Source organism: Prionailurus bengalensis, chromosome E1 (genome assembly GCF_016509475.1).
Source record: "Prionailurus bengalensis isolate Pbe53 chromosome E1, Fcat_Pben_1.1_paternal_pri, whole genome shotgun sequence".
Classification (NCBI taxonomy): Eukaryota; Metazoa; Chordata; class Mammalia; order Carnivora; family Felidae; genus Prionailurus; species Prionailurus bengalensis.
Window position 1 is genome coordinate 5792523 of NC_057347.1, and position 24261 is coordinate 5816783.

General features: G+C 45.4%; 1 protein-coding gene across 1 annotated transcript in view; it reads left to right on the forward strand.

Annotated features, from left to right (window-relative positions):
• DNAH9 (dynein axonemal heavy chain 9) overlaps positions 1–24261 on the forward strand; it is a 332285-nt gene that overhangs the window by 190339 nt on the left and 117685 nt on the right. Inside the window, exons 44-46 of the mRNA XM_043585501.1 lie at positions 1072–1268; positions 11348–11510; positions 13327–13450. Coding sequence (XP_043441436.1) covers positions 1072–1268; positions 11348–11510; positions 13327–13450 — 484 coding nt within the window. The remainder of the gene's footprint in view (positions 1–1071; positions 1269–11347; positions 11511–13326; positions 13451–24261) is intronic.

Genomic DNA, 24261 nt, shown 5'->3' on the forward strand with positions numbered 1-24261 from the left:
TAAGTAAGTATACAATGGAATACTACTCAGCAATGAGAAAGAATGAAATCATGCCATTTGCCACAACGTGGATGGAACTGGAAGGTATTATGCTGAGTGAAATAAGTCAGTCAGAGAAGGACAGATATCATATGTTTTCACTCATATGTGGAACTTGAGAAACTTAACAGAAGACCATGGGGAAGGGAAGGGGAAAAAAAACCAGTTACAAACAGAGAGGGAGGGAGGCAAACCATAAGAGACTCTTAAATACAGGTAACAAACTGAGGGTGGATGGGGGTGTGCAAAAAAATAAATTAAGGAAAAGATTAGCTGCCTCTTTGATGCTTGGAGGGCACCTTGGTGGTAAGGAGACATAGATGCCATATCTTTTTAATTAATTGAATTGTACTAGGTATTCATTAAACGTGGTTAGGTCTGCCCTGTGGGCAAGAATTAACACACAATAGGCTCATATCTTTAGGAAAATTGTGTACCATGTACACGCAGGGGGCCCTCCTGTGAATGAACCAGTCACCTAAGGATGGCTCATGGCACATTTTTCAGAAACCAAGTCCTCTGGGCTGAGCCTGTGAAGCTGGGGCTGGTAGCCTACAGTGGGGTATCTCACAGGAAACAGGAAAGGATATTTTAGGACACTGCTGTGGATTGGGAAGCAGAACTTGTTGAAATGGGTGCGGGGGAGATGAGGCCACTGGTGCATGGACCCCTTCACCCGGCACTGGTCGAAGAGCCGCTGCTTAGCATAATCTGTCCCTGTGTCCCCATGCATTCCTGTGCCCAGACGTGGGCTCTACCTGTGTATGTGGGAGGGTCCCTCCCACCTTCCGGTTTCCACTCTCAGCCCACAAGGAATAACGAACATCACTCATGACTTCATGGAGCTAGTAAATGAATGTTAAACATCCACTTCATAGAAGCTTCTCAAGAAAAAGAAAGTGTTGGAAGCAGGACTGATACTTAATTTGCAGGGTGTGTTCAGAGAGAAAAAGCACATGAGGGGTCTTCAATCTGTATGGAACCAGAATTGAGTCTGTAAGGAGGGTCCTTACGCCTGTGTCCCATCACCAGGGTATTGATGAGACGGTGGAACAGACCCGAAGCCTAAACATATATTGCCATTTTGCAAATGGTATTGGTGAACCCAAGTACATGCCTGTACAATCGTGGGAACTTTTGACCCAGACTCTGGTGGAAGCCCTGGAGAACCACAATGAAGTCAACACAGTGATGGACCTGGTTCTCTTTGAGGACGCCATGCGCCATGTGTAAGTGTGCTTCCGTTCTTGCCTTTCCTCAGTTGCCTCGTCTTCCCAATGTCAGAGGTCTCATGTGGGCATTTGAGGACACCTCCCTAAAACTAGAAAAAAAGCAGCTATGCGTCTGCCCTGAAGGTCAAGATGGCGGCCGGTAGAGCAGCGGCTGCAGTATCTGCCACTGGCCCTAGGGGGCAGCAGGATGCTGAACTCAGGCAGCACTGGATGTATTTCCTTGTGTGTCATTTACAATCCCTGGGCATGACCGCAGTGACACCAAGGGAAAATTTAAGATCGTAAAAGAGGCACCAGAACACCTCAGAACCCATATCCCCACCCCATACCGGTCGAAGGGCCAACTTTAGAATAATGAGATTGAAGATTGTGCTCACAGATTTCAAAAATTGAATACCCTTCTTAAATGTTATTGCCATCAAATGAATCACTGAGAGTAGTCACTAAGCCTCCCAGACGGTTTATACTCGCACTGGTGTGAATGTATTGCTCTACATTCCCCGGTTCAATCACACCTACCATCCCTCCCTGCCTTCCAGAATCTTTCCACTCTGTCCCCTGGTACCCGTGCACTTCAGCAGCAAAACCCACCTCATCTTTACCTTCTCTGAACCTCCCCTCATTGATGATTCCGAGTGAAACCTCACTGACCCCTGAGTGGGGGAAAGCTCTTTTTGCTTCCGTGTTCTGTGTGCCCCCAGGATCTAGAGAGAACTAAGTACCCTCCTTCTCCCCCACCTCATTTCAATGGCACATTTAAACAATTTCTCTCTTTATCCTTTACAAACCCCACTTCTTCTAAAGCACTGGCAACCGGACATTCATACTCATCACCTCGCCTGTCATCTGCCAACATCCAGTTCCCCCCCAACACTTACCGGCTGCCTGGGTGCTTGGACCGTCTTCCCAACTACATCTTTCTCCATGGCTGGCATTGGTCTTGTTAATTCCTGTGGTTGTTTCTTCCATCCCCCACCTCAGCCACTCGCTCTCATGTTCCTACCCTCACACTTCCATCATCAGTGATGATCCCATCTCCACCATTGCCATTTCGAACATCCCTCTCTCTGACTTGTACCTCTTACCCTTCCACTCACCTGCTCTACTTCCCATTCCAGGTATCCTTTCTTTACCCAGTTTTATTGAGATATAACTGACATATAACATGGTATAAGTTCAAGGCGTACAACGTCATGACTTGATATACGTGTATAACACAAAACGGTCATGACCATAAGATTGGGGCACCTGGGTGGCTCAGGTGGCGGAGCGTCCAACTCTTGTTTGGCTCTGGTCACGATCTCACATTTACGGCATCAATCCATGCATCGGACTGTGCGCTGAGCGTGGGGCCTACTTCGGATGCCCCCTCTCCCTCTCTCTTTGCCCCTCCCCCTTCTCAAAATAAGTAAATAAACTTAAAAAAAAGATTAGTTAACAGTCATCACTTCTCCTAGTTACCATTTTTTTCCCCTTGTGATAAGAGCTTTTAAGATCTGTTCTCTTAGCAACTTTCAAATACACCACATGTAGTCATCGTATTATATCTTACATCCCCAGAACTCATTTATCTTCTATCTGGGATTTTGTACCTTTTGACCACCTTTACCTGATTCCTCACCCCCATTCCTCCAGTCTCTGGCAACCACAAATCTGATTTCTGTGTGTGTGCGTGTGTATGTGTTAGATTCCACATATAAGTAAGATCATATGGTATGTGTCTTTCTCTGACTTACTTCAGGTGGTGTAATACCTTCAAGGTCCTTCTGTGTTGTCCCAGATACAAATATTCCAGTTACTCTTAAACTTCATCAAGACTTCATTTCATGGAGCCAACCACTTTCGCAGACTCCTTTGTCCCTCTGCCTACCATGCCTTTTCTGTCCTCAGCCGTCATAGACTCCCATCATCCTGGTACAGGCTCCCCTAACTTTCCTGGCATAGCATCCATGTGACGAAACCCCATTCTAGTCAAACCCCACTGTCGTCTTATTCCACACCTGCCCCCTAAGCATCTGAAGATCGTGGAAGAAAAACCACAAAAGTTTTGGCTTGGTTTGCTTCATATTTTCAGCCACACCTACCAAATGGGCCCCTAACGTTGTGGAAACTCCACCTCCCCTACCCTGGGCAGGTTGCTCTCTTGCCCTGCCTGTGGTAATTGCATCATGTAGTTTTCTGTTCTCAAGCTTCCAGCATCCTTCTCCTCTCTCTGTTCCCAGTTAATGAGCACATGTCTTACTTCACTGCGATAGTGAAAGCAACCAGGAGAGAATCCTCTCATCTCCCCATCATCAAATCTAACAGCCTATCTTCATCCCTCCTGCATCCCACCCGCAGATTGTGCCTTCTCTACTGTCTCAGCAAATGAACCATCCCTGTTCCTACCTGAGGCCAATCCCTCCATGTGCATTCTGGATCCTGACTCTTACCACCTTCTAAGTGACTTTATTCCTTCTGAAATTCAATTATTCTTTCTCCCTCCTTCCTTCCCCCCACCTCCCACTCCCCCACCACCTCCTCCTTTCTCCCTCTCTCTCTCTTTCTCTTCCCTCCCCTCTTTGCTCTTGTCTCCCCTTACCCCATCTTCATTGATTCAGTAATTGCTTCATCATATGCATCTACGTACAAACATGCCAGATCATCCTTATCAAAAACAATAAACTATCCCTTCACTTTTACATCTCTTTCCATCTCCTACCCCCATTATTTTTTGCTCCTGTTCATAACAGCATTCATCAAAGTGGTTGTCTGTGCTTGTCACACTTTCTCACTCCTCATTCTCTCCTTGACCCATTTCTTATCAATTGAACAAATAAGTTCTTATCAAAGTCACCATGGAGCCACCTCTTGCGAAAGTCAGTTGTCACTGCTGGGTCCTCACATTGTATAACTTGACTTCCCTACTGCATTTGTCATGATTAATCACTCTAGTTGTTTGCATCCATCCATCCCTCCATCTATCCAACCATCCATCCCTCCATCTATCCAACCATCCATCCCTCCATCTATCCAACCATCCATCCATCCAACATGTATCTATTGAGTAGGCATAGTATGAGTGCAGGGATCTTTGTTTTATTCACTGCTAGATCACTAATACCCAGGACAGTGTATAGAACATAGCAGATCAACAAAAATTCTTAGCATGTCATATGGCATAGGTGATGTAGAGAAAACAGGGAAGAGGGGACAGAGAGTGCTGGGGGCAGGGGCCTGATTGCAGTCTGAAATAGGATGGTCTGGAGGACCTCTCTGGGGAGGCAGCATTGATGTGACACGTAGGAGCCACCCTGAACACAGAACTCATGTGGGCCTAGTGCATGGATCTTTGCATAAGTCATTTCATCTAGTCTCCACAAAAACCCTGAAGAAAGTGAGGTCTGTCATCCCTCCATTACAAATGAGGAAGCTGCAACCCAGAGAGATAAGAGAGTTGCCTAATGCCACACTCCCCAGAAACAGGTAAGCCAAAGCTTACACTAGGGCCCTGTGGCTCCGGCGTGTGTGATCTGGGCTTTCACACTGTGGTACCTGTTCATCTACTTTTCTGTCTCTCCCGGGCCAATGTGAGCTCCTTGTGTGCGGACTCAGTCTTGCTCACTGCTGAATCCCCAGTACCTTGGACAGCGCCTGGTGCCTAGTAGGCGGCCAGTAACCAAGGTTTTAGGATATCTGTTTAGTAACCCTGGGCAGCTTCAGTGGACACGTCCCCTCCTCAGTAACAGCTCTCAGAGCCTGTGTCATCGTCTTGGAATTGAGACAGATCTTTGTCCTTTCAGGGTAAATTTCATTTGAGAGAAGAGCAAGTGAATTCGGTCAATGCGGTTTCCAACACGGGTGATCAAACTGACTAATTCTGTTTATAGGAAAAAATAAGGCTATGAAAACTGGCTTTTCTCCTGAGACTCCTTAACAGGCTCCAAAGATGGTTTCCAAAGAGAATCTGGAGCTAACTGGAACAATGAACTGCCTTGAGGGAGGCAGTTCTCAAGATTAAAGTTTATTTGGATGTATCTTTTCACATACATTTGTTTAAAAATATCAATGTCTCACGACTTCATCTTTGCACTGCCCTCCCCTCCCCTCCTCGGGCTCCTCACTCCCCTCTGCTGCCCCTACCAGCCAGATAGAGCAGAGGCATCCCCTCATGCCAGAAAATGGAATCAACAGTGAGAAACACAGACAACCTAAGAGTGACAAGATTTGTGGCCTCACATCACACCGCATGGTGCCCGGGGCAGAGGGGTTTGGATTCCCTCCGGGAGGTCCTGATACCTAGGGTGATCCCGAGGGTGGGAACAGGGCGAGGCAGAGCAGGACGGAGGCTATGGCACTCCCTGGGAACCCACAGGGCTGGCGGATGGAGCCAAGGTAAGGGCGTAGGTTCCTAGGTGCAATGAGGCTTATGCTCATTTTGATTCTATCATCCGGCTCTTGGTTCTCACCACGTGAGTTCTCACCATTTTCTCTGGTCTGGTTTTCCCTACACCTTCCCCAAGCTCTGCCGCTAACTCTTCCTGCTACTTCTGTGCTGAACCCAATCATGGAGCACCACATAGCAGGGACGGGCACAGGCTCTGGAGACAGAGTCAGACCCACATTCAAATCCCGGTTCTGCCACTAATTGGCTTCGGTATTTTTCAAGGGACACTGAACTTCCCCGAGCCTCAATTTGTCCTCCGGGAAGCGAGGATAGTAGGAATGCCTATGTCGTGCGCCTACGTTGTGGCAATGAATATACAGCGCTTTGCGCTCAACACAGAGTCCGTAGGTTTAGTCTTTTTCTTTGTGCTGTTATGTCCTTAACGGTACCATTTTGCTCTCCTACTGACTTTCTCTACCACCTCAGCAGATTCTTGTTGTGCCTTTCCTTAAAGCCTCACACCGGGTCTTTTCCCCTGTTTGTGGCACAACCTTAACGTTTTTCTTTGTTTATTGGCTCCCACATGGATTCTTTGTTCTGCCTCTTCTTTCTCTTAGCATCACTTAACAAAAAAGGAACTTTAGATGTACTTCTCTTGGGCCCCTTCCTTTGTGCATCCTGTCCATTCTCTAGGGCGTGAGTGTGCGTGTGGGTGTGCGCGTGCATGTGCCTGAGTGTGTGCGTGTGTCGGCTTCGGTGAGCCCGCTTCCTCCAGCTGTGCTGTGGTACATCTTTGGCTTTTGTCTTTAATCTCACAGAAATTCAGTAATGGGCTTAACTTAGACTCCGCTGGTTTGCTTGCCCAGGAGTCCTTCAGAATATTGATCCTCTTTTTTAAATTTTGTAATTGGAATGCAGAGTCCTTTGCCCTCGTCAGAGGTTGTTAATGAATCCCCAGCTGGAGTCTAATGCTGACAGTTGCAGACTCAACCATTCTTCTCCGGAAACTTCAGCACTACTGATGCATTTCCCATTTAGATATTGAATAGCAGGGACCATGCAAAGCTGAGGTCAGGCCTTCCAGCCTAGAGGGGGTGTTGGGCGGCCCAGAGAACCCAGGTGAACTTCTTCTCCAAATAGAGGGCCTGGATATGCTTCTCCTTTCATCATTGCAGCCAGGCGCCCTCTAATATAGTCACAAAGCGGGTGAGTCCTTGCACCTCACATCCCCCCAGATGTGATGCTGACTGGAAGGTATTTGTTGTGCTGTTTGAGTTTAACTAAAATTTATTAAATGCCTTCAATGTGCTAGCATTATAGAGGATACAAGACGAGTTATACATGCACATTCTTCCAGGGCCTGGAAACCAGGACTTAATAAGGGAGCCAGAGAAGTGAAAAGCCATCTGATACAAGGGAGAGTATAAGTGTCACAATTAAAGAATTCTAAAGGGGAAAAGCAAAATCGTAAAAGAACTAAGGATAGGTCAGTAAATAATTCCTAAGTTCTTAGGGGAATCAATTTTAACTATAAAACTCAGTGACTTGGGGCGCCTGGGTGGCGCAGTCGGTTAAGCGTCCGACTTCAGCCAGGTCACGATCTCGCGGTCCAGGAGTTCGAGCCCCGCGTCAGGCTCTGGGCTGATGGCTCGGAGCCTGGAGCCTGTTTCCCATTCTGTGTCTCCCTCTCTCTCTGCCCCTCCCCCGTTCATGCTCTGTCTGTCCCCCCCAAAAAATAAATAAACATTGAAAAAAGTTTAAAAAAAATTAAAAATAAATAAAAAATAAATAAATAAAACTCAGTGACTTATAATTTTAAGACCAGAAAGCTAGGATTTTCCACACATCAAAAAATACCTTAAGACCAAAAGGTAAAAGTGACAAATTGGAGGGATATTTCAGAACATACATACCTAAGGGGGTCTTACAAATCTAGAACACTTCAATTAAGAAGTGGGAACTTGGGGTACTTGGCTGGCTCAGTCGGAGGAGTGTGCAACACTTGATCTCAGGGTTGTGAGTTTGAGCCCCGTGTTGAGGGTAGAGATTAAACAAAAAGAAAAAAAGGGGGGGGGGAGCAATGGACATGAAGAGGAAATTTGTAAAAGAAAAAATATATAATGATAAGAAAGATGTTCAGTTCCCTAAATAATGAAGAAATAAAAATTAATATTTTCAACCACGCAACCGGCAAAGATTTAAAAATATGTATATAAGACCCCGTGTCCACAAGAATGGGGGCCAGACTCTCCTATCGGCTGATAGGTGGGCACTGTTGACGGACCTGCAGCCCTGCTAGGGTTTCCTTCTCAGTAGCAAACGCATCCCACAGGAGCCAGGAGGCAACGAATACCCAGAGACATTCAGGTTATCGATGCTGAGTATGACCCAGTCATCAGTATGTGCCAGAAATTTTGCAATAGTGAGAAAATCAAGCCACAGAAGGTTTAACGCCATATATGCTCATAGTTTGTTGACACGTCAAGCCCCAGAACTCTCCCCGTGCCCCAGCCTTTTTTCCAAATGGAGCTTAGCTACCCTTGGGCCTCCCCACCCCTGATTACCATTACTTAGTGTGAATATGGGATTTGTCACTGTAATATCGTGAACACAAGGTAGAGACACAGGCTTATAGCCTGTGCTGTTCAATCTCAGATGTCCACTCTGCTGTGTTTGGTCAGACTCCACCTGAGGTCTTGGTCTGTGTGCCCCTTCAGTTCCGAGGTCCCCAACACCTGTTGTCTCATCCTTAATTCACCCGTTTCTCACCGTGCCTTGGTCACCGTGTCACGTTTTCCCCAAACTTCTAACGTATTCTCATTCAACTCACGTGATCTAACATAGGCTCACCTTTTGAAATAAGAGATCCACATTTTGGTGTTTTTTGTTTTTTTTTTAATTTTTTTTTTCAAAGTTTATTTATTTTTGGGACAGAGAGAGACAGAGCATGAACGGGGGAGGGGCAGAGAGAGAGGGAAACACAGAATCGGAAGAAGGCTCCAGGCTCCGAGCCGTCAGCCCAGAGCCCGACGCGGGGCTCGAACTCCCGGACCGCGAGATCGTGACCTGAGCTGAAGTCGGACGCTTAACCGACTGCGCCACCCAGGCGCCCCGAGATCCACATTTTGATCCATCGGTTGTACCTAAGTCGACCGCAAATTGTTGCCCCCATTCTGGGGCGGGCAGTTTTTCACTACGCATCAAAGGTCGTGAAAATCGCCTCACTGTTTGACTTGGCAGTGTTACCTTTTTTTAAGCTTATTTATTTATTTTTGAAAAACAGAGAGAGTGAGCAGGAGAGGGGCAGAGAGAGAGAGAGAGGGAGAGAGAGAATTCCAAGCAGGCTCCACACTGTCAGCACAGTGCCTGATATGGGGCTCGAGCCCACAAAGGGTGAGATCACGACCTGAGCTAAAACCAAGAGTCGGACACTTAACTGACTGAGCCACCCAGGTGCCCCTTGGCAGCTTTACTTTTAGGAGCCCGTCCTGTGGGCATGACAAGAGGTAGAAACTAAACATAACTTAAATAGCATTATTTATGGCTGGAAAATGTTGGAAACAATCTAAATATCCAGTAGTAGTCTATTGCAGACAAGGAATTTATTCTATGCATTGGAATATTGTTCTACCATTAAAAACATGGCCTAGCGGGGTGCCTGGGTGGCTCAGTCTGTTAAACGTCCAACTCTTGGTTTCGGCTCAGGTCATGATCTGGCTGCACAAAGCCTGCTTGGGATTCTCTCTCTCTCCCTCTCTCTCTGCCCCTCCCCGACTTGTGCCGTCTCTGTTTCCCTCGAAATAAATAAACTTAAAAAAAAAAAAAAAGCACGGTTTAATGATGACTCAGCAGCATAGGGAAATAATCACAGAACATCACTAAATGGAAAAGTGGTCTCAAAACACTGTTTAGTGTATGACGTGAGCCCAGTTTTGAAAACAGGATGGATACATATATTGAACTTCCACAGGTCATGGGTGTAGATACGCATAAATATATACTTATAAACATACAGACCCTAGAAAAATGTCCAGAAGGGCATACAGTTAATGTCAATAGTGTTTATTGCTATCTAGTAAGTTGTAGCTTTTTTCTGGATTTTATGCATTTTTCACAATGAATAGTTATTGTTTTTAAGATGAGGAAAGCAAGGGGGGCAACCGGATGTCTCCATTGGTTATGCGTCCTACTCTTGGTTTCAGCTCAGGGCATGCCCTCCCCGTTCATGAGTTCGAGCCCCGCGTCGGGCTCTGGGCGGATGGTGCGGACCCTGCTTGAGATTCTCTCTCTCCTTCTCTCTCTGCCCCTCCCTTGCTTGTGTCCACGCTGTCACTCGCTCTCGCTCTCTCAAAAAATAAATAAATACGAAGACAAGGAAAGGAAGGGAATGGGAACTATTGTTATAAAGGGTGTAGGTCCCTTGCATAAGGTAAGTACACAGTGCTGAGGGGAACGGAGAATGTGGAAGAGGGTCTGTGGATGGCCTGGAGGAAGGAGAGCATTTGAGGAAGGCTTGTGAGGCAGGCAGAGGAGGGTCCTCTGCAGAACGTAGTCTGAGCCCAGGGCCTGGGAATGTTTCGCCATTGCTGGGTGGGAATATGGTTACTGAGAGAGGTGAGTGTTGCTGCAAGGGGAAGAATCCAGAAGCCAAGGAAGTGGGTGTCTTGTGCCCCAAGAATCTCCGAGCACTCATTACAAGAGCATCCATGCCTAGGGCTCCCTGTCATTCTGCTGACTTCAATTTTGCTCCTCCTTTTTAACATTTTTTTTATTTTGTAATGTCTATTTATTTTTTTTTAAAATTTTTTTTTTTTCAACATTTTTAATTTATTTTTGGGACAGAGAGAGACAGAGCATGAACGGGGGAGGGGCAGAGAGAGAGGGAGACACAGAATCGGAAACAGGCTCCAGGCTCTGAGCCATCAGCCCAGAGCCTGACGCGGGGCTCGAACTCCCGGACCGCGAGATCGTGACCTGGCTGAAGTCGGACGCTTAACCGACTGCGCCACCCAGGCGCCCCATTTTTTTTTTTTTTTTTTTTAAAATTTTTTTTTTTTTTTTTTTTTTGTAATGTCTATTTATTTTTGAGAGAGAGAGTACAAGCGGGGTGGGGACAGAGGGAGAGAGACACTGAATCCAAAGCAGACTCCAGGCTCTGAGCTGTCAGCACAGAGCCTGATGCGGGGCTTGAACCCACAACCCGTGAGATCATGACCTGAGCAGAAGTCGGACGCTGAACCGACTGAGCCGCGCAGGCACCCCGTTGCTCCTTCTTTCTTAAGAGGAGCAAACAATTCTGTTCCCACTTGTCCTCTAGCCTCCCCCGAATGTTTTTTCTTCTTTTCTCTTTTCCCTGCCCCCTCCTCCTGCCTGAAAGCACAAGCAGGTGAGGCCAAGTGCCATGGAGGTGTGGCAGTCAGGCCAGGCTGGGGAGGGGAGGGAGCGTGAGTTGGGGTCCCCTCCCATCCTGCCTGGCTGCCGTGAGCTCTTCCTCCACTGCCACCTGGTCACAGAGGCTTTGGCTTAAAGCAAAGCCGTTGACAACCTCCATCCATCCAGGCAAGAAGGTGAGACCTGATGCGGGGACCGTGTAACTCACGCTTCCTGCAGCTCCGCTCACAGTGTGCCTCCTAGGAAGGTTCCGGCGCGGTGCGTGCTCCTCGAGGGAGGGGTCTGATCAGAGCCGTGGACCTCTGCTCCTTCTCCGCAGCTGCCACATCAGCCGCATCCTGGAGTCCCCGCGGGGAAACGCTCTGCTGGTCGGCGTGGGTGGGAGCGGCAAGCAGTGTCTGACCAGGCTTGCGGCTTTCATCAGCTCCATGGACGTGTTCCAGATCACGCCGTGGAGAGGCTACCAGATCGCGGACTTCAAGGTGAGTGACAGCCCCCCTGCAGCCACCCACAGCTTCCTGTCCCCCTTCCTAGCTCTTGACGCGCCTCGCTTAGACCCTCCCCGTAAGGTTCTGGGCCATTTGCTTCTTCGGTTCAGGGCTAGGGACGTGAGGGGTTCTTTTCTCATTGGGCTCAGGTCTGCAGACCTCAGCTGCTTCAGCTCGGTCCCTGGAACCTCAGTTCTCACCGGAGCAGGGGCACATCTATGTGACGTTTAGTGCATGGCTCGCTAGCCCCTGTGGCAGGCTTCGAAGGAATTCCGACAGTCTGCCCAAGTTCTGTAAGACAGCCATATTTTAAAGGAAAGTTCCTGTAACCATCAGCTACCAGGAGCTTCAGTGACATTTCCTGGTCCCGACATTAAGCACTTAGCAGCCACATTGCAAGCTCTGGAAAGTGGGGAAAGGCATTTATCCAGCCTTCAGAGGTCACTGCCCAGCCCCCTCCCTTTTGTGCATGGTTACAGTAGAGGCGGGATTGGGAGTCCTGATGTAATTTCCACCAGGACGCTGCCCTTACTGTCCCTGGGAGAATTCCCGCCAGCGTGGGGCCAGACCTACCCACCTGCCTTCAGATCTCTCCGCCAGTGGCACCCACTGCTGACTCCGGAGCCACAGTTCAGCCTCTCCATGACTGGCTGGATCTGAGGTCATAGACCATGGTCATGTGAGACCAGTCTTCAGCGGTTCCCCCCAAAAAAGTAAATAAGTGCATATGAGAAACACACGTTCACGGAATGATCTAAGACAGCAGTTCTCTACCTCGACTACATCCTGGAATCCCCTTCAAATCATGCTGGTACCTGCACCCCACCCTCCAGAAATTTCCGCTTAACTAGTCCAGGGAATGGCGTGAGCGTCAGGACTTCTGAAAGCCTCCCTCAGATGGCTCCAGTGAGAGTTGAGAAGCCTTGTCTTAGCTAATTCCGTCAACGCACAAGGTTGAGAGCAGTCGATATTCAAGGAAGTTCACTAACTTTAAAGGGGGATTATATATAGGACACAAAGGTGCTCTGCTGTAAAGAAATGCACGAGGCTCTTAGAAAAGGAGCTTTGAGTGGGGCAAGGGAGAAGAGCAAGATCAGAGACTGGCACCGAGCTTTGCGAGAGGGATACAGAGTAGGAACCGAGATTGACTAAGCTGGAAAAATTCAGGGCTTGGCATCCTAGCCCAAAACTGTAGCCCAAAACCTGTAGTTTTGACTGGATGTAATTTCCTACAAGATGATTGTGTGTGTGTGTGTGTGTGTGTGTGTGTGTGTGTGTGTGGTCCCCAGTATATTTTATTCCAATGTAAGGCTTTTGCTGGAGCGAGTCATGAGGACACAAGACACTGCTGGCATAAGATGTATTCATCACCCAGGTCGGTATCCCCAAGCACATGACTCCTCTGTCAAGGCCAAGAGCAGTTGCTTGCCTCCTGGGGAAGGTCATTCACTTGCATGATATGAGTAACACAGGTGAACAGGAACCATCTCTGTCCCTTTGGAAAGCTGTTAGCTCTTTGCACAAAGCAGGAGCCCCAGAGGCCAGTGTAGGAGCCACAATGGTTGTAGAATTGAAGATCATCGCTATTTAATTTTATTTGTCCATCTCTATTGGGATTGAGGCAGGGAATGAGGCTTACTTTCCTTACTTTTCAGGACAAGATGGCACTCCTTCCTACTTTCCATTGCTGCTTCACTTTATCTCCCATTAAAGTAGATAAGGAAGTGGTCTCATTCCTAACGAGTGGCTTGGAGACCTCTTTCAGTAAGGCCGTCTTCCCAGAGATCTCTAATATTGATTGTTTCCACAGATGGACCTGGCCAGTTTGTGCCTGAAAGCTGGGGTGAAGGGTCTCAGCACGGTGTTTCTCATGACCGATGCCCAAGTGGCTGATGAGAAGTTCCTTGTGCTCATCAATGATCTCTTGGCATCTGGTAAGAAACCCTTTTCTCTTGAGTGTCTCTGCTAAGTTCCCCCTGGTGTCAGAGTCACCCCAAGGTGGCCCAAGGTCCGGAGAGCTAGGTCATAGAAATAAGGAAGAAACTAGAAGAGGACTGGTTCATTAAGGCCCTTAGAGCTAGTGCTGTGCCTGGTATCCTGGCTCCTTCCATTGCAAAACAGGCAATAATCTTGGGGCTTTTATTGGAACTAGATTTGATTATTGGAAAAAGAACATGTTAAGGGTCTGCCGATCTCCTGAGCCCAGCGGGAAGGTGCTATTCTCTTCCCGTATTCAAGAGAGAAACTAGATAGAATGTGTGCAGTATTTCAAGTAGGTTAGGCATTGGCCAGAAGAGGCACAGAATTTGCACATGCAAAACTTATGCAATAGGGCAAGATTCATTTGCCAATTTAATTGAGGATTCAGAACCTTAGGCAAAGTAGAAGCAACAATAGATGTAGGATATCCCTAAAATGGGGGCACCTGGGTGGCTCAGTCAGTTAAGTGTCAGACTCTTGGCTTCAGCCCTGGTCATGATCTCACAGTTTTGTGAGTTCGAGCCCCCATCAGGCTCTGTGCCAGCAGCATGCAGCCTGCTTGGGATTCTCTCCTTCTCTCTCTCTGCCCCGTCCCCACTCACACTGTCTCTGTCTCTCTCAAAAAAAATAAATTAACTTAAAAAAACAGAATTTCCCTTAAAAAAAGGGGGGGGGGATATCTCTAAGCTGGTTTCCTTGGTTTCCCAAAAACTTGACAGAGGCTGTCCACTGTCCTGTGACACCATCAGTGCAAGAGAGGACTTCAGTGGAAAGTTCGATTCTGATACTTTACTGTCCTTATTTACTCAGGAATTCAGGAATTATGTGAACCATTCTGGGTTAAAAAAAAATTATACACACACACATGCATGTATATAAACATAATGCAAGATATATATAAATGTATATACCCAAGAATGTAAGACAATATATTACTTAAATTATGCATTTACAGAAATTGGAGGTGTATATTTTTGCATTTATGTTAATTAAACATAGAATATGCTTTCCTGGCTCTTAAGCCAAATTCAGCATCTGCAAAACTACCTCTTCATCTGGGTTAAGAAAACAAAGTCAATGCACAGATGTTCCAGAACAAAATTACTGCCTCTAGCTTTTCAGCATTTCAGAAAGCCCATGTATCCACAGTCCAACCCCTGGCTCTCTGACTAAATACTCTTTAGTTTATGAAATCCAAGAACCACGATCACAGCATATTTCTCCATAGTCTATCCCATGTCTTATGTAATTTATTTCAAGGTGGTCTTCTGCTATGCAGTCCCTAGGAACTTCACTGCTTCAGGATCATTGTCCGCTTCAAATTTTGTATGCTTCTATCCCACGCCATTTTGCCGTCACCCCTGAAGAACCACTGGTCCCTGGTCCCCATCATGCTCTAGCAGACTCTATGAGCAACCTTTGGATTGTTTCTGATGAGGAACGGAGTCCCAGGTTCCTTACTGTGCCAGCTGTAAGCCTCACACAGATTTCTACCCTAAAGTTACCTTCATATGCAGGAGTTTGCCTTACTTATTCCTTTTCTCCTCCCATCTGCTCTCCCCATTCTTAGAGCCACCATCTTCTACGACAGTATTCCACCTACAACATTGCCTCACCTTTTATTATTTTACTAAATAACGAGAGTGTGTCCAGTGGCTCTCCCAACCTGCACCCTGAAGTCTAATTTCAAAGAAGGTGAAATTGTGCTTCCAAAAACTTCCAGCTCTGGAGATACCAGGCACGTTGCCAGCCTCACCCTGTACCGCAGTTGGCCCCATCCAGCCAGGTCACCTTCTCCTAAAATAATGTCTGAGACACAGAAATTCATATGCTTTTACCAGTTGAAATTTTGTTTCTCAATTAAGTATTTTTAATTTTTCATTTGGAAGGCAACTGTTTCTTTTCCAAGTTGAAATGAATTTCTGAAGCCCTGCCCAGTGAAAGCATAATGCAATCAGCTTGCTCTAAAGCCATGAAGTTTCAAGCTCACATTTCTCTTTTAAGGCTTCTGTACAAAAATAAGACTTACATACACGTGTTAAAAAGAGATGCAATTAAAAGTAATGCTTTTCTAATATTCCTCCCTTTCTTCTTAACCACTTTGACAGGGAGAACAAGAGGCTATCTCAGTTCTAATTTTCCCTGTCAACTAAATAATTGCTAGAAATTAATTGACTGTTAGTCCACAGAGGGCTTCGGGAATTCCTCAGAACCTCCCCATCCCCTTCATGTTTGAATTTTGTGGGGTTGTGCAATCACTCCACTCTTGGATAACACAGTGCAAACTATAACACTATGTCAGGCTACCTTGCCATGAACTCCTCCCTCCATAGTTATCCACAAGTCCTGTTAGTTTAGAGATATAAAGGTACAGTGGAACGTATTACACTGATTCAACCCTCCCCAAAAACACCTTTCTCAATGACCTACTAATCTCACGCCATAGGCTATCTGGTTTCTTCCCACATTTTTTTTTTTGAGAGAGAGAGCATGCATGAGCTGGAGAGAGAGGCAGAGATAGAGGGAGAGAGAGGATCTTGAGCGGGCTCCATGCTCAGCATGGAGCCCAATGCGGGGCTGAATCTACGACCGTGAGATCTTGACCTGAGCTAAAATCAAGAGTCAGACACTAACCAGCTGAGCCACCCAGGCGCCCCTCTTCCCACACTACTTTAGCTCATTGTTTGATCCCTTGATTTTCTGATGCCATTTCTAGAATCAAACCATAATAGTAATTCAGTTCTTGCATCCCACTCCTGACACCAACCGATCATTTCAGAACCTATCATTATCCCAGCTGGGTCTCAGTTGGGTTACAGATTGACAGGAAGAAATCCTACACACAAAGTTTAAAAATTAAATATAGTTCCTAGTTTAATTAGCAAAAGGTACATAATTGTATAAAAAAAAACCATGGTGGCCGTATATATCAGGAGCAAAGGAGGAGTACCTGTGAGTCATTTCCCTTGGCTGCCAGGGTCCTTCCTGGGCATCATGCAGCTGCTGGCATCATGAAACTACACATGAAACATTGATCCTTGCTGAATCTGGAAAGCCCAAATTTTGCTATGCCCTTACTGCCCTGTTATAATAATTCCTAAAGAGTAGACACTGGTCATCAAACCCAGGTACTTAAGAATTCTTACAAAATGTGTACCGTCTTGGTTCTTGGACAAAACTCAGAACCAGCAAGGCCTCATCCTAACCTAGAGGGGGGAAATAGAATCATTTCCTGGCTTTCTGGTATAACACATCTTCCTCCAACTTCCCTGTATTCCAGAAAGTGCATTTTATCGCAGTCCCAGCTAAGAGGACATAGTCTGCTCTGGGTGTGGTGTCTCTGCCTTTCTTAACTCTGCCAGGTTTCATACTTTATTTTACATTGGGATCTCGTGTTGGGATTTTCCTCCTTCTTTTCAAAAGGCCTAATTGTTCACTCCACATTTAAGATTTCTCTTCCCCGGTCCAGACTAGTTCACTTTCCATGTACTCATATTCAGAACTACTTATTAAGCTCACATGTTCCAGTCAGTAGGCACTGTGCCTAAATGTGAGCATCATACACTCTATGTGGCCTATTGAAATAGTTTATGAAATTGGGTCCCCCTTGTTATAAAGTACTGTGCCTCTCCATCTCTGAACCAGACTGTCCTTTTAAATTAGGGCCACATCTCCTGTTCATATATAGAACATGAAAAGATCACCTCGCCTTCCAGGATCTCAATGATTAGATCCAGGATTGGTATATTAATGGTCTCCACCCATCACATAAGAATCTGGAGTCTAGGGGCGCCTGGGTGGCGCAGTCGGTTAAGTGTCCGACTTCAGCCAGGTCACGATCTCACGGCCCGTGAGTTCGAGCCCCGCGTCAGGCTCTGGGCTGATGGCTCAGAGCCTGGAGCCTGTTTCCGATTCTGTGTCTCCCTCTCTCTCTGCCCCTCCCCCGTTCATGCTCTGTCTCTCTCTGTCCCAAAAATAAATAAATGTTGAAAAAAAAATTTTTTAAGAATCTGGAGTCTAGGGGCGCCTGGGTGGCTCAGTTGGTGAAGCATCTGACTTTAGTTCAGGTCATGATTTCATGGTTCATGAATCCACGCCCCACATTGGGCTCCATGCTGACAGGGCAGAACCTGCCTGGGATTCTCTCTCTCCCTTTCTCTCTGCTCCACCCCCCCCCCCCACATACACACTGTGTCACTCGCTCTCTCTCAAAATAAGTAAACTTAAAAGAATCTGGAGTCTGGAAATATTTGTAACAGACTTGGCATTAGATTATGCTTTTCCCAGAACTAGGTTTCCTGGTGGGCCATCTCTGCTTTACATATGCAGAGATCTGGCCCAATTTCCCAGGAAGGAGATGAGACAGACTGGGAGGCAAAGGAGGCTCCCTTGAGCATGCATCAGATATTCTGAGCGTACTTTGTGATCTCCGTGGCTTTATCTACAAGTTGTGTCCTCAAACCAGCACCTGGTTGGCTCTCCAGCTGCCAAGCAGAAATGCCAAAGGGTGATGCAAAAACACGCTTGAGTTGTCAGCCTTTCCTTTCCTTCACGTGGTGCTAAATTTCTATGCAAGTTGTTAAGACGATGTCCGCGCATTTGCCTACATTGCTGACTTCTCCCTCATGTCCTCTAAGAGATAATCAGCCACCACCAATTTTATCCCCGAACCATTTCTGAATCTAAATCTTCTCTATCATAGCTACCACCGGTCTTTTCATTGGTTGATTCAACACATACAGACACTTCTTAACTCATCCCCATATCCTAGGCAATACCCCCCCCATCCATCCTCCTCGCTGCTTCCAAAGGGTCTTTATAAAATAGAATTTCTTCATTGGTTTTTCTAACTGAATGCAGGAGAAGACCCAAGCCCCTTTTTCTACAGATTAAAAAAGAACAAAAAAAAAAGAAGAAGAAGAAGACCCTACCTTTGACCTACTCTGTGATCTACTTCCTAACTCCCTGAAATAATACACTGCACTGTTGTTCCCTGACATCATTACTCATCATATTCCTCTTGAACTCCATGCCCTCCTCCTCCTTTGTCTGGAGTCCCTTCTACCCACGTTATGAGACTTATCTTGAGTGTCCTCTCTCTCTAGGAAATCGTCACTGATCCATTATCATCCTTGGCAGTGAGAAATACCCTCCACGTCTCTGTAGCTTTCCATGGCTGCATACTCCACCACTGTGCTGAAACAGCATTGCAGATTCGTGAAAGGCAGAGCCTAGGTTGTCTCTTGTCAGTTAATGTTTTTGTTGTTAGGAAATAATGTAAGGATAGGAAAGGAAAAGGCTTAAGGACCTACTGTCCAGTTTAGGAAATAAAACAATACAAATATAATTCTAACCCTCTGTCGAGACTGTTACTTCCATCATTTATACTGTCAGCTATTAACCCATCTCTGGTCCCATAATTATTATTCAGCAGGTGTTTGTTGAACTAAGGTGCGTGATGTCACGAGAATGATGTGCTGTCTTAGGTATTAGATCTCACTGTTGCACACATGCTTTGAGATGGTTTTCAGGCATGCAGAGAGAGGTGCAGAGGGCTCCTGAGACAGCCACCACAGTCTCCTGCTTTTCCCCCCTTGAGACCAGAGAAAGTTTGGGGGAAAATGGTGGGCCTGGATGAGGCCAGGTCCCCTAAGCCAGTGCGACACTAACGCGTTCATGGAGGACCCAGTCCATAGCTTCATCCATTTTATCATCAAGCCCCAACTAACAGAACCATCTCAAACCATCAGGATCTCCTCCCCCAAAAGCAGTTTTCGCCTCTGAAGGTCCCACATGAGCACAGAGAAGAATGATGATTAGTCTGGGCTTCAAAGTATTAGGAGGCGTTAATGATGGCACAGAGCACTTGAAAGCAGAAATAGTGTTTCCCGAGTGTAGGTCTCAGGAGGGAACTTTTCAAATATTTAAATAGCCTCTGCCTCTGTTCGCATCACAAAATCCCCTCTGGCAGTTCGGTCCCTCGCTTGAAAGCATGACTACCTACATCACATAGTAACTGATGGGTATGATGCCGGGAGAAATTGGAGGAATAAACCTCAAGATGCAAACTTTGCTCCCAATTCAGAGGCTCAATTCCATCTGGTGACCTTCTTCTTAAGGAGCTCTTGGGACCTTGTGACAGATACTAGCATCTTAAGAGCATGGAGAAAGTCTCCAAATGGCCTGGTACTTTCAACAGCACAGCCCTAAGTGTATCCCATAAGCCAAGGTCAGCCAACTTTTTTTTCTATAAAGGATCAGAAAGTAAATATTTTCAGTTGTGCAGACCATACAGTCTGTCACAGCTACTCAGCTCTGTCATTGTACTGGGAAAAAATAGCCATAGACCATACCTAAATGAATGATTGCAGCCGTGGCCAATAAAACTTTATTTATGGACAATAAAATTTGAATGTCCTATAATTTTCATGAGTCATTAAGTATTACTATTTTATTTTTTTTTCAACCATTACAAATTGTAAGAACCACTCGTAGCTGGCAGGCCAAGTAAACAGGCAGCATGCCGGATTTAGCCTGTAGACCATAGTTTGGTTCCTCCCTATCGAGAATGTTCTACATAAAACACCAAAAGTAAGCCCTCCATAGTTCAAATAATAGAAGGGCGAAGAATGCAGGCTGTGTTGTTACACATGCTCTAAGACCAAAGGGAATGGAGTCCTCACTGGGGGGCTCTAACATGATAATGGGGAAGGGAATGCAGATTATCAGAGACACAAAGGAGAAAGGAATACAGACCACCGTAGGCAGTCGGCTCCTGAAGCTGGGGGAGTATGGCTCATGTCAATTCCATTTGACTATTGCTTTTTTTAAAACTTGGGGCACCTGGGTGGCTCAGTCGGTTAAGCAGCCAACTTCAGCTCAGGTCATGATCTCGTGGTTCATGAGTTCGAGCCCCATGTTGGGCTCTGACAGCTCGGAGCCTGGAGCCTGCTTTGGACTCTGTGTCTCCCTCTCTCTCTGCCCCTCCCCTGCTCATGCTCTGTCTCTGTCTCTCAAAAATAAATAAACATTTAAAACAATTAAAAAGAAAAAACAACACTTCCCTGAGCTCTTTAATTCCCAACACATGCTGAATATCATTGCATTTCCTTAGCAGTTTCCGTGGACCTCTGCTTTGATCAAGAGGTCCTTTTGACCCCTTGAGAAAGGGGTTATTCCATTCCTAAGACCTTGGTTTGGACAAGTTATAGCTCAGGGTGTTTTACATGCGTCGTACAGAATACCTTGATGGACGGAAGTTAAATTTGTCCAATTAAGGGAAGGAAGTAAACGATCAATTTCATGATAATCCATTTTTTTTTTCCATTTTGACCTTTTAAAACGATTAAGTCTAATTAGTATAAAATTCTTACTGAACTCCCGGCTGGGTTAATGTGGTCAGACTATGAAAGCCAGACATTTGTTGGCAGTTGGCAATGCGTTCCTTCAGCTGTGGTAGTGCACCGATGTGTAGCAACTTCACTGACAGACAAAGTCAGAATTCCCATCGCTCGGATTAACTAACGCGAAATTCATGAATGGTGAGATCATGACCTGAAGCCGAAGTTGGACCCTTAACCGGCTGAGCCGCCCAGGTGCCCCTCCTGCATTTTGTTTTAGGTTTTCCTGTTTTACTTTTCATATTTATGTCTTTAATCCACCTAAAATGTTTTCGTCTATAGTGTGCTAATTTTCATTTTTTATCTTAATACTGAATTACCTGACATCACTTGTTGATTAAGGCCATTTGCCAAACCACCCATCTTTGAGGACCTCATCCGAGCCCGCAAGGAGGTAACACGGGTAGGATGGCCCCCGTGGCTCCTTCCACGTCCAGCATTTCTATGATGCTCACAATTCTGTGTTGGTTATGGAGGAAGGAAGAAGCGTGTGGGTGTGGATTCCTGTGATTCCAGGTCCAGATGGCCTCAGTACCCGTCTAAAGCCTTGTTCTGGAAATGGGGAAGAGCTTTCCCAGGGCCCATGGAATATCCTGGCCATGAGCCACGCCCACTTCACATCATATCCAGTGTTTTCAAGATTTGAGCGATTCCAGTGCTTCCCTCCCCCACCCACTGTCCTCTCTCATTGAGAAGACCTGACTCTTCAGGATGAGACTCCCAACTTTCCTCATACCGCACAGCCTGTCCCCACGTCTCTGTGGGTTTCTCCTGTCCTCCAAGGTGACCATGCCTCCTCCCCAAGGCCAAATCCTCCATCTGAGCCAGGAGCCCACCCCCTGGCCCCTGATTCACAACTCTGCTCTGCCCGGCTGTCTCTCCCCAATTTCTGACTCTTCCTTCACAGTCTTTATGCTCTCACCACCCCCGTTGACTTTCTTCCCTTTATGTGTTTCTGTATTTCTTTACGAACTCTTCTGGATGTGCGGAAAGCAATAAAACTCCCGTGCGATCATGACGTTGCAGCATAGAAACTTGCAGTGGGCACGTACAAGAGTTTCTTTCCAATCGGTGCCCAAAATGTAGATTACTAAATTGTCTGGGATGGATATTTCAACTTTATAAAAAGTGCCACGCTGCTCTCCAGAGTAGTTGTGCAAATTTGCTCCCTGCCCAGTCACGCACGAATACCTGCTTCCTCCTAACCTCATGAGTGCTTGGTTGATCTCACACATTAGTTTTTGCCAATGGGCGTGAAATGAAATCTCATCGTTTTCTTTCCCTTTTTACTTGTGACCTTGAGCATCTTTTGGAGGGTTTATTGGCTGTTCCTCTCCTGTGAGTTGCCTATTTATACAGTTTGACCATTTGCTCTTGGCTTTCTTGTTTTTTTCTCACGGATTTCTAAGAGTTCCTTATATATTCTGGATACTAACACTTTGTTCATTATATGGGGTGTAAATCTCTTTTGAAGTCTGCATCTGACTTTTGTCATGCTGATTTAGTTTAAACGCTGTAAAACTTAACCGTTCTTTTTAATGCTCCAGACTGTTCAGAACTTTTGTTCTATTCAACATGATAAAAGTTATCTCCTGCATTTTATTATTTTTTTTAATTAATGTTTATTTATTTTTGAGAGAGAGAGAGAGAGCGCGTGAGTGCACAGTGGGGGAGGTGCAGACAGACAGGGAGACACAGAATCCGAAGTGGGCTCTGGGCTCTGAGCCATCAGCACAGAGCCCAATGCGGGGCTCAAACTCACGAACTGCGAGATCATGACCTGAGCCAAAGTTGGACGCTTAACCGACAGGGCCCCCGGGCGCCCCTCCTGCATTTTATTTTTAAATTTTTAGTGTTTTACTTTTCATATTTATGTCTTTAATCCACCTGAAATTTATTTGTATATAGTGTTCTAATTTTAATTTTTTACTCGTAATGCTGAATTACCTAACATCACTTATTGATTAATCCATCAATCAGTGACTGCACACTGATTTTTAATAGCAATTTCCTGTTTATAATTAGGTCTGTTTCTAGATGTTGCCTTCGGTGTTCTATATATTTGGCCCATACCAATTTTGCATTGTTTTAATTAACATAGGTTTGGGTTTTTTGGTTTGTTTGTTTGTTTTAACAGAGAAAGAGCACAAGGAAGGGGAGGGGTGGAGAGAGAATCTCAAGCTGAGTGTAGAGCCCGATGTGGGGCTCGATCCCATGACCCTGGGATCATAATCTGGGCCAAAATCAAGAGTCAGATGTTCAACCAGCTGAGCCACCCAGGCGCCCCAAATTAACTTCGTTTTATAAGGAGGCTTGATTTCTGGTAGGGAAAATCCTTCCCACTGGTTCTGCTTCAGAAATGTCATGGCTGTTCTTTATCCTTTACTCTTCCCTGGCCACTTCAGTCAGCAGAGCATGGGACTCTTGATCTCGGAGTTGTGAGTTTGAGCCCCACGTTGGGTGTAGAGATTGCTTAAAAAACAATAAAATCTTTTCTTAAAAAGATAAAAAAGAATAAAGGAACATTTTGGGGGGCTTGAGTATAGAGTTGCCATTTTATTTTCAATATTGATTTATATCCAGAAAGCTTGTTGTTAAATGTGCTTGTGAATCCTGATGGTTTACGTGTATATTCTCTTAGATATTCTACGTAGAAAATTAGATTTTGAACAATAATAATTTTATGATTGTCTTAACTCTTGTTTTACATTTTCCTTTTCTTGATTTTTTGCATGGTCTAGGACTTCCTATATACCATTGACTAGGAAACATAATAGCAATCATGCTTGTCTTGGTCCCGATTTGAAAGGGAATATTCTAGTATTTCACTCTTAGGTATAATGTTTGCAATGAGTCTGCAATAGACGTCTATGATAGAGTAAGAGAAATCGTATTTATTTCTAGTTTGTTACCAGTATTTTAGAAATGTTATGTGTCTTTGTAATGGTCATATTGTAATTATCTACTTTAATCTATTAACGTAGTGGATTATTTTCATAGATTTCTCTAATACCTAACCATCATTGCATTTCTAGGACAAACCCTACTTGGTCATCATACATGCATTTTTATGTATTTAGTTAGAATTTTTTAAAAGATTAATTCACCGTATGTTGTGTAAGACAGGATTTTATCGAACTTTCAGAACTTTGCCAGTCTTGCAAAATTAATATTGAGGCATTGTTTTAAACTACATTTCTATTACTATGAGTGGACTAAAGCATTTGTTCATATATTTAAGAAGTATTTGTATTTCCTGTACTGTGAGCTCTCTTCTGTATCCACGTCCTACAGTTGAATTATTGGTTTTTTCCTTTATTTGTGGAGACTTTATTTACATATTTATGTATAATATTATTATATGT